Source organism: Plectropomus leopardus, chromosome 15 (assembly GCF_026936395.1).
Source record: "Plectropomus leopardus strain MGB_pleo_1.0 chromosome 15, ASM2693639v1, whole genome shotgun sequence".
NCBI lineage: Eukaryota > Metazoa > Chordata > Actinopteri > Perciformes > Serranidae > Plectropomus > Plectropomus leopardus.
The window spans coordinates 33801931-33815600 of NC_142190.1; the positions used below are offsets into that span (position 1 = coordinate 33801931).

The 13670-nt window shown below is 37.4% G+C and overlaps 1 protein-coding gene across 1 annotated transcript in view; it reads right to left on the bottom strand.

The window, feature by feature from the left end:
- sim2 (SIM bHLH transcription factor 2) overlaps positions 1-13276 on the bottom strand; it is a 31523-nt gene extending 18247 nt beyond the window's left edge. Inside the window, exons 1-2 of the mRNA XM_088088499.1 lie at positions 13102-13276; positions 3417-3499 (exon numbers count right to left, since the gene is read on the bottom strand). Of these exons, the coding sequence (XP_087944625.1) occupies positions 3417-3499; positions 13102-13276 (258 nt within the window). The remainder of the gene's footprint in view (positions 1-3416; positions 3500-13101) is intronic.
- Positions 13277-13670: the final 394 nt, after the last annotated feature.

Here is a 13670-nt window from a genome sequence, read left to right on the forward strand (position 1 = left end):
TTTAAGCATTTGAATATCTGTTTTCTTTGTAAGCCTACATAGTTGTGGTTGTCATAATTGTTACAATTGTCTTTTTCCAATAAGTGTTAAATAACTATACTGATACTGTGAAGTGATCAGTTCAGTTATTTGAGAGAGAGCCAGGGAAATGGCAAATTAAAAAAGGTGTGTGAAATTGCTGGAAAGGGGAAAAAGTCAGAGCAAAGGCGTGCTGACAGAGGCAGTGCACATAGTCTCCTTAAGCTTAAATGTACATGCATTACATGTAATAATAATAATAATAATAATAGTAATCATCATCATCATCATCATCATCATCATCATCATCTTTTTATTAGCAGCACAGTGTTCTGGCTGGCGTATTTGCATGACTGTGTAAAGTAGGTTACAGGCTATGTTGGTGATAACAGTACATGGTGGTGTTTTCAGTCACAGTGAAGCAGTTTCAGTTGAAACAGCAGTGAGGCTATTTTAGCAGCAGCAGTGAGTCAAGTGGTATGAATATAGAATAAAAGAGAGTCTAGCACAACTGTGGTGCACTTAGGGTGGGCTCAGAAAGTAAACATTATTATAGGTAGGTGTTTCAGAGGCTGTGACAATCATGGCCAATCACATTCACTACTTCCATCCCCTCTAAACACAGATATCTCCCTGCCATGATGCAGCAACTGTTTGGGAATCCTATCAAGAGTTTTCCTCAGAGGATGCTTTGTCCTAGACTAAAGGGCTTCAAAATGAATACAGCTTGCTCCTTGAGTATTTCGCTAGAGGCAGCTCTCATTTCACGTCTCTGGACATGCTGAACATCGACGGTTATCATAATGTGCAGTTTTACTGAGAATCTCAATGATTCATACAATAACCATCTGCAGTGGAGTACCACCGCAGAGCCATAAATAAATGTAAGTGAAATTAAAACTTCAATGGTTTCTGTATCCAGGCTGAGGGGGGAGGGGCATTAGGTGCATGCTCTTTTAATCATGAGTAACACTGAGGGGGGAGATGGATCAACTACTCAGGTCATGTGACTTTATGTCAACATTTAAAAATATACTCATCATACGTATCAAAATCCAAAATAAATGATTTGCATTATTATAACTTTGATAATTAGGCATTCAGTGTCTGTGTCATGGAGGATAGATTGCCTAGATAAGTGTATAAAACCAGATAATCACTGACAGATATACTTGTGTTTTTTTTTTTACTTTTCTCTGCAGATAATCAATGACATAAAGGTGTGAAACACTGAGTGCTATTTATTTTTTTATCCTGATGCTTTATCAGATTTAGAGGCTGTGACACCGATTCTCCACTCCACTAATATTGATAGTGTACTTTCACCACAGTGAAAATAAGAGTATAAAAACAGGAATTAAATGTTTTGTTTATAGATGTTAATAGGTCATTGTTTATTCAAAGATTAGATTTGTTTTAGGGTGATCAAACATACTGTATGTAAATAACAATAGTTTTTTTTTTCCACTTGAAAAAACTGCATGCAAAACATAATAGAAGGTAGCCAATTAATTGTCATTAAAAAGTTTAAAATGTTGGCACACTGACTGTTCTGTAAAGGGGAAAGTGTTAAATTTGGAAACTGTAATTTGGAAACTAGAGGTCATATTTTGAAAAAAAAAAATGTAAATCTGTTATTTTAGCCTAGATCCATTAGAAAATAGCAACTCATTTTTCAAAATATTTAAATGTGCCTGCCCATTTCAGGGTTAAAAAAGTGGTTTCAATTGCTTTATTTGTCATTCTGTCTCACTGGCACTTAATGTCATAAATGGAATAAAACATCGGTCATCTGTTTGAAAGGTTTACTGGAAAAAGGAACGACACATATTTAATGATTTCAAAGAAGTTAATTTGGGTGTCTCATTACCAGGTAAACAGTCCCTCATTCTCGGCACCCACTTTGCAGTATAATGCTGAATGGGCACTGTCATGCGGTCTGCTGTGTCACTACTCTAACTGAGGAGCATTATTGGTCACAAAGAAACCAGCACCAAATCAGCACAACTCAGAAAATTAACCTGCGAGCAGCCCAGTTCCTCACTGTGCACTAACACCACAAAAGAGCCCATAGTGGAGTGGACGCCCTAACCTGCGCAGTTACCCGTGCAGCAGAACCATGCAGGACACCTGACTGAAACATACTGTTTATGATAGTGTCTCTCTTTCTCACTGCAGAAACCTCATGTTACATAATGTGTGTCCATCATCGTTGGTTGTGCAATTGATTAAACGAACAATGCCCTGAATACATTTAAAGGTAAATTACTAATAATATAAATATCACTTTTTATCATGGTTGGTCCCATTCCTGCTTTTAATGAAAAAAAAAGGAAAATGTCATGAAGAACTTGAAACCAAACCCCAAAAGTTCTTATAAGTTAAGGTTGTGGAGACCCCATGTTGGTGTGTGCAGTGTCAGAGAGGAGTATGACGAAGTTATGAGTTTACAAAGCCAGCACCTCCTGATGAAACACAGACACCTACAGTCACTAATGTGTTGTGAAAGGCACACTTCAAACGTAACTGCATGCATCATAATTTGACCATATTTAGGCCACAGGATACTTGCTGCTGTTTGCCGAACCCCGCTCCAGTGTAGCATAGCAGAGCAAAACCTGAAATAACACTGTAAGTTTTTTTGCTCTCAATCCCGATCCGACTCATTTGATATTGAGTTTCTGCCGATACCAAGTTCAGATACAATTCTTTACAAAATAAAAAAGTAAACAATCTAAAAATATTGTTATATGGCTCTTATCACAATTCCATTTGGTGCAGCATTTGTTTTCTCAACAAAAAAGCAAAGTGAACAAAGTAAAATGTGTCTTGAGAAACTGCTCTCAAATCCTTTTAGTGCAGCTTTGTAATTAAAGTGCAGAACACTATATATAAGTGATATAATCAAAGTTGTGTTCGAGCTGAACTTCAACATTCCCAGTCACAAACCGGAAAATCGGACACAATTTTGCTTATTACAGCATTATAGTAAAACTGGTTAACTAAAAATGAACAACAGGAATTTCAGCTCCACTTAAAGCAGCTTCAGTGTAAAATGAAAAAATCAGTTTCTACTTATTGGAGTAGCAGCATAACAATAAAACCTGAATATCTTCTGTAAATTGTGCTCTGTGTTTACCACACCTTTATGACAGCAGATGTAAACAAAGGGTTGGGTGAGGCTCAATGACCGATTAATAAAAAAAATGTGTTGATCGGGCTGATACTGATACTTTCTATCTGATGGGGACATTCCTTGTGAAATAATTTGGTTCAGAGTGGCAGTTTCATATAGCACATCATATTCATAATCATCCCACAGAAAACTGTCACAGCCACAGTCGTGTGGCAGAGCATGCTGCAGCGCTACACTACAGTTAGTGCTTTCCTGTACTTACCTGTAAAAGGTGGGAACCCAGTTCTTTGGCCATGCTGTCCAGAGGACTGAACCTTGTTGACTGACCCCATCCATCACCCAGACCTACAGAGATAGACAGACATGGTGAGACAGTCAGGGAGACAGAGACTGACAATACACAGTCACTGGCCTTCACACCATTGTGCTAATTTGACCCTGTGCAGATCAAGCTCTTTATTTCCATTGGAAAGAGTGGCTGTGTGAGCACAACACAACCCCAATAACATTCTGACATTGCTATGACATTTTTGTGCATCTTTGACAAAGATATGGAACTCTAATACTAAGAGGACACAGGGAAAAAAACCCACTAAAAATCTAAATCAGAATGTCAGAAGATATCAAAGAGGATGTGATGCTGGGATGGGAATATTATATTTGAATCATCTCTATATACAGGCTATTGACATGATTTTATTACATATTCATGATAAAAAAAAAATCAGCAAATAAACATCAAACCGCCAACAGGCCACACACACACACACACACACACACACACACACACACACACACACAATCGAAAGATAAAAACAAGAAAGTTTTATGTTTTGAAAATATAAGACAAGGCTCCAAGATTTTGGTTTGAAAAACACTGTGTAGTGTGTGTACTGAGAGTGGTCTGTGTTAGTTGTTGCAGTCTTGCTTGTATAAACGTCAGTGAGGTGGTGCTGCAGTCTCTTTCCATTTGAGGAGAATCCGTCACAAAGCGAGCACTTTAGAGAGGGACAGACTGTGGATTGGTTATAGCTGTGTTATTTAAGTCCTTGGGGACTGCCACAAATATGTGCACATGGTGTTAAAGTTCAATTCAGCTTTATTCAGCTTCTGATCTGTGTCATTAACAACACTTTGTTACTTAGTGATGATGTTTAAATTAGCACCACGGTTCCTTTAATGTGTCTTAAGGAACATAAGACATTATTTATATTATTCCTTTTCCAAGTGTCTTCATCTATAAAGTGTCTTTGACATGTCCACAGAGGACACAGATCTGTCATTTCTGTACTGATTTGCAGGTATTATTAGTACCTGTCACAACATCCTCCCCATATTTAATGATCCAATATTTTTTATTTGAATGCTATTTACAGCTGTGTTTAACCCTTTGAAATATCAGCAAATTGGGTTTCTTTCTTTTAAAAACATGGGAAAAGGACAAAGAGGAACCTTATAAGACATCACCCAAAAAATTAGCAAGAAATTAATGAAAAGTTACCTGAAAATAAACAAAAAAAAGAAAAGTTAAATTTAAAAAAGACATAAACAACAACATAAGCTTAGGTTTTTTTTTAATTATTTTATTTTATCAGTATTTTTTTCCTTTTTCTGTAACATAATTTGAAATGTAATATCAAGAGAATTATTTCTATTGTTTTCTCAGAATTTTTCAATTTTTTTTAAAGATAATTTCAAATAATTACCCCCAGCTAATTTTCAGGTTATTTCCTTGTCACCTTTTACTATCTCTGTGTTTTTTAGGGAAATCAAACCAATTCCTTCAGGTGTCAGAGATTTAAATGCTAGGGAAAGGAGTCTGAATGCAGCACAAGAAAACTAACGCCAATTAACCTCTTAAAGGGTTAAATTTTAAAAAACAATGTGTATGTTACAGATAGTCAAGTCAAATCAGTTTTATTTATAAAGCCCATTACCACAAATCAAAATTTGCCTCAGAGGGCTTTACAACGTCCCTCTGTCCTTAGACCCTCACATTGACGGTAAAGAGCAAAGAAAATACACTTTCTCTGTGGTAATATTTTGTATAATGATCTACAGTCATTTGTATGATAATCACAGACGATATTTCAATCGGTTGGTGGAGACGGCCTGGACGGGATGTGAACAAACTTTGTAAAGATTATTTTTTGGTCTTTATTCTATAGCTACAGCATGAAAGGGGGAGAGAGGTGATGACATGCAGCACAGAAAATTAAATTGAAATCGAACCAACAGTCGCTGCAGTGAAGACATAGTCTTTGTACATGGGACAGCTGCTCTGCCAGGTGAGCTACATGACACCTCATGAGTAAAATATTGAAGTTTTCAACTAACAGCAGATCTTTTTTCTTCTCCTTGACTGATTCACCAAATGACGGTGTTTGAGGGTGCACCTGTGCACATAGCTCAGTATTCTAATGACATATGTGTGTTGATCATATACAGGATGTTTAGAGCGTAAAAAGGCTAATCTAGTTATTTCTCTGATTCTCCCACTGCAGTGTGAGCAAATCAACTGCTAAACATGCAGCTGTCTGAATCAATGATATGACAGCAGGTCAGCAAGCAGAGCAGTCTGCCTGCAGAGAAATGGAAAGCAGAAACTCACTCAGACAAGAACATTGAAGTATGTTTCAGCGTGCTGTATTTATGTGGCCGGTGTGACTTCCTTGGTTAATGCTAAGTTTTTACTGCCTCTGTTGTCGAGATTTTGGCCAACATGTGGATGATTTCAGCACTTGGTGCAAAGATTTTTACCTTTTGATAAATGTGTATATGATTATTGATTTTGGCAGGTCACAGCCCAGTGTTACTCACACCATCAGTCAGGATATGGATGTTGAGATTGTTTCTTATTATAAATATTTTGGAATTGATGATGAATTCAGTTTTGAACCCAACACTTATGCTATTTGTAAAAAACTCAAGCAGTGAAAAGATGAACCTGTTTAAGGTGTGCAATGCTTTAATTGCTTTATTTCATCAGTGTTTCATATAATCTGCCCTCACAAATTACTCTGTGGCTTGGTTTGGTTAATCTCACAATGTAAAGTGAGGCTTGCAAAGCTGGTCAAGGAGGCAAAAATAAGATGATCGGGATGCAGCCAGCCCAGCTGCAGGAAGCGTGTTAGCAGTAAGGCTCAACAAATCCTTAACTATTCTGACCAGCCTCTTTACGCGGCCACAGTTTCCGAATGCTTCGAACTAGAACAAGGCATGCCACAGCTTCTTTTTGCCACTGACAAACTGAATTTGCTTACCGGTGATTTGCCGTCTTATATATCTGGATTAGATAGTTTTTAGATTGTACACCTTAAATATTTCTTTATGTATTTCTTTATTTCTCTTACCTTGATTATTTATTACTGTGTATTTTGTCTATTGCCTCTATGCATACTTTACTTGACCTGACGATGCATTTCTTTATTTACTGTGCTGTTTTGGAACTGTTTGGGTTTCTGCTTCAGTGAGGTAGGAGAATCTTTGTTTCCACTTGAGTGTGAGACTTTCTATATTTCTGTGTTAGTTTCCAATGTTGTCCTTTATTTATTTTTTATGTCTTGATGCCTGCTGTAAATCAAATTCTCTTCAGGATAATAATAAAGTTGAAAAAGTACTTGCAAAAGTGAGAGGCTGTTACCTTTCTCATGACCCACACTGATGTCTGTCACTGGGTGTAAAGTTTGAAATGGGATTTGAGGAATTTATCCAATATGCACACATTTTCCAGTCATACCAGGCTATAGTGGGGTCGCCAGAAAAAAAATGTTGGCATTTTATGTTTCTGAGAACCACACATACATTACATTTGTATGTTTCACACATTCTGCATCATATAAATCAATGTAAAATGATATAGTTCTGATTACATGTATATGAGATGACTTTGTCATCAGTTTCAAGTCAATTCTATTTATAAAGCCCGTTATAACAAATCAAAATTTGTCTCTGAGGGCTTTACAGCATCCATCTGTCCTCCAGCCCTTACAGTGACCAAAGAGAAAAAAAACCTATTCTGTACACGATATCTATTGCACGTCTGTCTGTCCTGGAGAGATCCCTCTTCCAGGACAGACAGACGTGCAATAGATGTCGTGTACAGAATAGATCAACATAAAAAAATAACAGTAATCCATATGACAAAATGATACATAGGGAGAAAATATGAGGCTTATAGTGTAATACTGGCTTCAAAGGGCATCAAGTGTTAAAGTGTTTTATTGTATTTTGAAAAACATGTGCATTACTTTCAGAATTTGGCCATATTTTTACAGTAATTTCTTACAGTGTAGACTTCTGTTGAATTACATGTGCATTTGTAGTTGCCTGCATCATATTATTATTTTAAAGTGTCGGTACCATGATTTACTTCAATATTATATTGCTGTTACATTTGTAACAGCATTTTACAGCAGAATATGAGGTTTACAGTGTGATATTGCCTCAAAAATACCACGTTTTACAATGTTTCACTATTTTCTTTTTTTTAAAAAAAGAAAGTACATTACTGTTAGAATTTGGCTGTGTTTTATGGCAATTTTACAATGACAGTGTAGCACTATAGAAATATAAAGTTTCAACATCATAATGTTATTATACATAATAACGTACAATGTTAATATTAACCCAATGTTACATATTTATGGTTAGGAGAGATGTACAATGGCAACATTGATTCTGATGACTGGTTTGGCTGTGGTCCCTTACTCTCCGAGGAGTATTTTTTAACTGAATTTCTAACAAATGTTCCAAAATTTTTATGTTTCCCAAAAGTCATCCTTGTACTAGATTGGACAGGGCAAGAGGTCTAGAGCACTTGTGTTGCATTTGCAAAATTCATTTTGAAAAATGATATTGTATCATCTAATTGTTGAAAGGTAACTGATCTGCTTTGTATGTGTATCCACATCTTTGTGCAAGCAATAAAACCCATAACTGCCCACTGCGCATATCCATGACTGTGCTTATCTTTACATGCAGACAGATGCAGAGGCCTGCTTGGAGACTAACATCAGTGTGTGTTGCTTTGGGACAAAGATCTGAGACATGCTTTGTGAAACATGTCAGTAGAATGAGTGGCATCTCTGTTTTGGGCACTGTGCTTTAGGTTAAAATAAATATTCACATACAGCTGTGTGTGGGAGCTGCTATAAACACAGAAACACTGGAGGACACAGAGAGTTCTGTCAACACCCGATCAGGAAGGACCGAAATGTTTGAGCCTGACACTGTTCATTTCAGCTCTTTTCTCCATAATCCATGCTGGCACAAATCAAATGCCCCGCTGTCATCAAGCTAGTAGGGTCAACAATGTGACGTATCATGGTCCAGCCACTTCTCACTGATTCTTTTTAGAAAGCAACTGTCAACTGTGTTTTTAAAATCTGTACAAGGTGTACTGCTTGACTTCAGTGTCAGAAGCATGTTTTCATCAGATTTAAGGCTTATCCTCACTGATTCCAAACAGCTGCCCTGCAGGCTGTATGTCTCTCTCACACACAAATGACAGTAAATGTGCTCCAAAATCAATGTATGGCTGAATATTGTTCAGTTGGTAACATGTCACACACTCCTATATTATCAAATTATTCTACAGAGAACGTGAACTTTTACTGTTTTATCAACACTAAGCTAAAAAAAGACAAATGTGCACACATCTGTGATAAAAAAAAAGCCCCACATAAGGTCTGAGTGTAATAAGGTAGAATCTATACTTTGGGGAGCTTACGTGGATATAAACTTTCATTTTTACGGAATCATTTCCTGCACACAGTTTTGCTGAGAGCCTGGCGGAATTGAACAGTGTTTCCACTAAGCAGGTCAGTTTGTAGAATCGATTCTGCTTTTCACATCATACCAGAGCGGCTGGAATATTGGCACTGAGGCTTTACGGGAAACACAAAATGAAAAGTCACCAAATAGTAGCTCCGTTTTATGGGTTGCAAACAAAAAGGACGTTCATCATGCACTATTTTTTTTATCTTAAAACTAGTCTTGTGCAGTGGTGCGCATTGTCGCCTCACAGGAAAACGCCGGCCGGCTGGCATGCCGGGGCCTTTCTGGTTTCTCCCCGTCAGTGTGGGTTTCTCCGACTTCCTCACACATTTTAGACTTAAAATTGTACTAGTAGTGACTGTGAGCGTGAATTGTCTGTCTGTTTCAGCCCTTTACCCCCGCCTTGGACAGGAGGAGCAGTTACAGATTATTGATACATGAATAAATAAAAATTATATAGAAGAAAAACTACAGAGGTATTAGCAGTAAAATATACACAAATATTCTACTCGTTATTATTCTGTTTTATAATAATAATAATAATAATAATAATAATAATAATAATAATAATAATAATAATAATAATAATAATGTGTTTTGGGTTTTGCAAAGTAGCAGGGTCAGGTCTGACTGATTAATTAGGCTGATGGATCATTTCAACAGCGGTAACATACAATTTTTTAAGGAAGTTCTTCCGATGGAAATACTGAACTAAAGCCCCAAGGGTCTCTAAATTATACTAATATTATATATTTCACTTTTCATATCTGTCAGTTATTAGTATGGGTATTCTGCATATGAAAAATGATAACATTAATTATGGGCATTTGCAGAGTTGCAGACTCTGCTGCCTTCATTTTAATAAAGCGCATGAGAAAAACATGTAGAAATAACAGCTGCCAGCCATAGACACATTTCTTTTATATAGAAATAACTCGTGTTTTCTTGCTGTGCTCATTGTTTGGCTTGTTGGGGGACTTTGTCCCACAGATCAACGGGCAAGAAAAGACACAAACTCTGCGGACTGTTTGCCTATAGTATTAAATTACGGCTTTTCAACCTTAATAAGGTTATAATTAAAAGAAAGAAAAAAAAAGCTATCTTAAAAAAATGTATGATTACTTTGTGGATTCGGAAAAACACAATATTGTTATCTTAATGGAAAGAATCGTATCTTAGTAACAGATTATAAATCGAGATTGATCTATCTGAAATAACCGATCACTTTGATGATGGTAGTTAAAATTACCGCAACATTTTAGGGACCCAGCCGGATTTCTGACGTTCTTCTTTGTACAATAAATCAAACTAGCAGTTTTTAATTATATATATATATATATTTAAAAAGATAAGAAAAAAGAAAACTAACTAACTCGTAAGACTAAATATAATGAAATACGAAATGATAAGCAAAAACAAAACAGATCCTATAGGTTTAAACTGTAGGCCGTTTACAGTCAAATTAAAGCTGCTCATTTCAGTGCATATTTCTATAAAAAAAAAAAATATATTGTTGTTTTATTAGCTCAGTTTAATGTTTTTTGTTTGGTTATTAGCCAATTTGTGATACCATGTAAATCAAATAGAAATGTTATTTTTAAGCAGCCGGGTAAATCTACAGACATGGATCCGCTTTCTGCTGCAAAAATGTATCCAAAAATAATAAAAGGTACATTTTAAGGTTATCGCCTACTTTAAAAGCAGCAGAGGCCCTCAGCTGTAAACACCGCTGTCCCCTGGCCGGCCAGGGAGAGTTCATTAAAAGAGAGCGCGCGGGATGAACACGTGGAACAGTAGAAAACGCTTCACTTCATCGTTAATGCTGTTAAATGCAGATAAACATGTGTCTGCTCCTGTCTGGTTACTGTCTGTATTTGCAGTGACATAATAACATGTTGAGCACATGGTAAAGTCATAGAGCGGGGTGGTGAAGTGCTTCCACGCGCTCAGCAGCCTGTCCCATGTCCCGCGGCCCTGCATTATGGATCATATCTGGGATTACAGGGCTACAAAATAATCCACCACAAATTGGATCCGTAACATTGTGGATTCCCAAAAACACTCACGCTGGTTTTAATGCACAGCCAGTGTCCCGGCTGTTGGAGGGGGTGGATGCGCAGGCCTGCAGCCGCCGAGGCTTCACTGCACCCCGGACAAAGCGCAGCGGGACACCCCGGGTGGCCCGGCCACAGAGGCCCGTGTGTTCACTCTGACTTTATGAGTGATGACAGAGAGGAAAGACTCTGTTTGGCTGCCCTCTAACCTGCCCCAGTCTACCTCTCTGCGTCCTAATGAAATAATTACCGTGATGAATGAGTGAGGCGTTTAAAGCAGACATCAGCTTTTAATCAGAGCGGGAAAACAAGCTCAACACTCCGATGACACCCTCATTAACAAAATTACTTTAACAGCCCAGAGATTATGATTTAGTGAAGGAGCAAACATTCGCTTTCACTTCTGCAAAGAGAAGCCTTAATTCGACTCACGGAAAGGCCAGAATACATGACACAAGGGAAAAGAAACATTAATATTAGTTTGTTTATGTTTTCAGTTCAATTTCTAAATGTAGTACAGTCACTCTAAATGTTGCAGTAATCTCGAAAAACGACCCGCAAAGTCTTATTCTATCACTCAAGTGACGTTTCATTTTTTACTGCAACGTTTTCAAACTTTTTTAAATGACTTTGTCAGCATCGTTAAAATAAGGAAGCAGTTGCGCAGGATTTATAGGGTGTAATTTATGGACTTAAAGAAAGTTCATATATTCTTTTATTTTAAATTCTTTGGCCAACAGCAACATTTGGGTTACCAGGTTGTAAAAATCCCCTCGGCTGCTTTTCACCCTTTCATGTAGTTATCGTGTTGGTAAATTATTATAACATGGACGTCTCACTTTTTGATGAGCAATAAAACGCAGCTGAGTAAATTACGTATTAACAGTTATTAAATCAAATAGGTAGGCTATTATAGGCTGTAAACGCTTTGCCGCTGATGCTTTTCTTTTTTAAAAAGTGGAACCAGAGAGGAAGTGTATGAATTTATTTCTGCCCCTGGTGCACTTTGACTTTCTCCCTTTCACCACAGACAGTTTTATAGAGACACAAATGAAACTCCTCTGAGGAGAGAGCCCGCGCGGCTCTTACGGAATTCATTTTTCCCCTTCTCACAAGAGGATACCTCAGCGGAACAACAATGTCTGTGGATTGATTGAAACGATATTTTGTTATAGAAGCTGTGTTTTGGAATATATCAAATTAAAATGCAATAAACTGAATAAACTCCCTTTTTTTTGGCAAATGCTTATTGTTCAACTCTAGGAGTCTGTATATTTTCTATATATTTTTCATAACAATCTGATATCTGAAAAAGACGAGGAGATGTTTGCATATACTCTTATATAAAACATGTGGAGTGTGTGATTTTTGTGTTTTAAACCTTTTAAAATCTGGACAACTCTGATTTATGTCAAAAAGCAATGAGCAATTTAGGAAGAAATAACCCCCAAATTAACAAGGAATTAATAAAAAGTAACCTATAAAAAAAATAATTAGCCTACAGGCCTACCTGAAAATTAGCACACACACTCACAAAACCAAACCAAACCAAACCAAACCAAACCAAACAAAACAAAACAAAACAAAACAAAACAAAACAAAACAAAACAAAACAAAACAAAACGGGAAGTAAAAAAGGAATAAATGAAAAATAATAAAACAAGGAAATTACCTAAAAAAAAAAAAAAAAAACAGCTTAAAATATGACAGTTCTGAAAAACTAAAAAACAAATTTAAAAATAAATCATAATTGAAAAACATAGCTCTGTGGACACTTTCCCCTGGCTTTTATTTAAAAGTAAGTGTTTGAATCTAGGCCCATTCATTTATTGCCGAGTTGCTCATTGTCTTGTTCCAGTGTTTTTCAAAGAAATCGCAGCAGTTTCAGGGTCCGACGGTTTTAATATTTCTGAAAGGCGTCTAAATGCAGCACAGAAAATGTGATGTCGATCCGGGATTCAAAGGGTTAATTTTATTTCATTGGTTAAACATTTAAATAGCCTTCGTTCTGTTGTCCTCCTCTGTCCTCAGAACCGGGCATTATTTCTCTACCAGCACATGTTAATAATCGCAGCCCGCGCGTCGGTGCGCGTGCAGCTGTGTGTATGTTCCTACCGTCGGGGAAGACTGCCCTCATCTTGAGGTAGCTGCTGGTCAGCCGGATGATGGAGGCCTTGTCCAGCTGGGAGGTGATGGCGGCCGGCAGCGGCAGCAGTTTGGCCAGCTCATAAAACTCTCCGTTCTCTTTCTCTCTCCGCGTCTTCGCTGCGTTCTTGCATTTTTCCTTCATCTCTGGAAGTTTTACACAAAAGAATCTTGTATAAAAGTGTGTGTCCGCTGAGCTTTCTCCCATAGACTCACGTCAGAAACACAGCTGTGTGACTCAGAGAGGAAAAACACCCGTTCAACATCACTGATGTTTAGATTCCTGTGAAAAAAGCTTTGAATAACGAGCAGGACTCTGATCTGTGAATCCAAAGAATCGATCATGTGTTTGGTTTATCCCATCACTTCGACACTCCGATCACCAGAGAACCATCAGTGCAATCCTTCTCCAGCTTTGTCCAACTCTCCAGCTTCACCTGTTCAACCCCCAACAGCACGCAAAGTTGCAGGAGCCCCGTGTTGAACGCCACGTCAACTTCACGGTGTTGTCAGCTATTCATCTGTTCATCCATCCACAG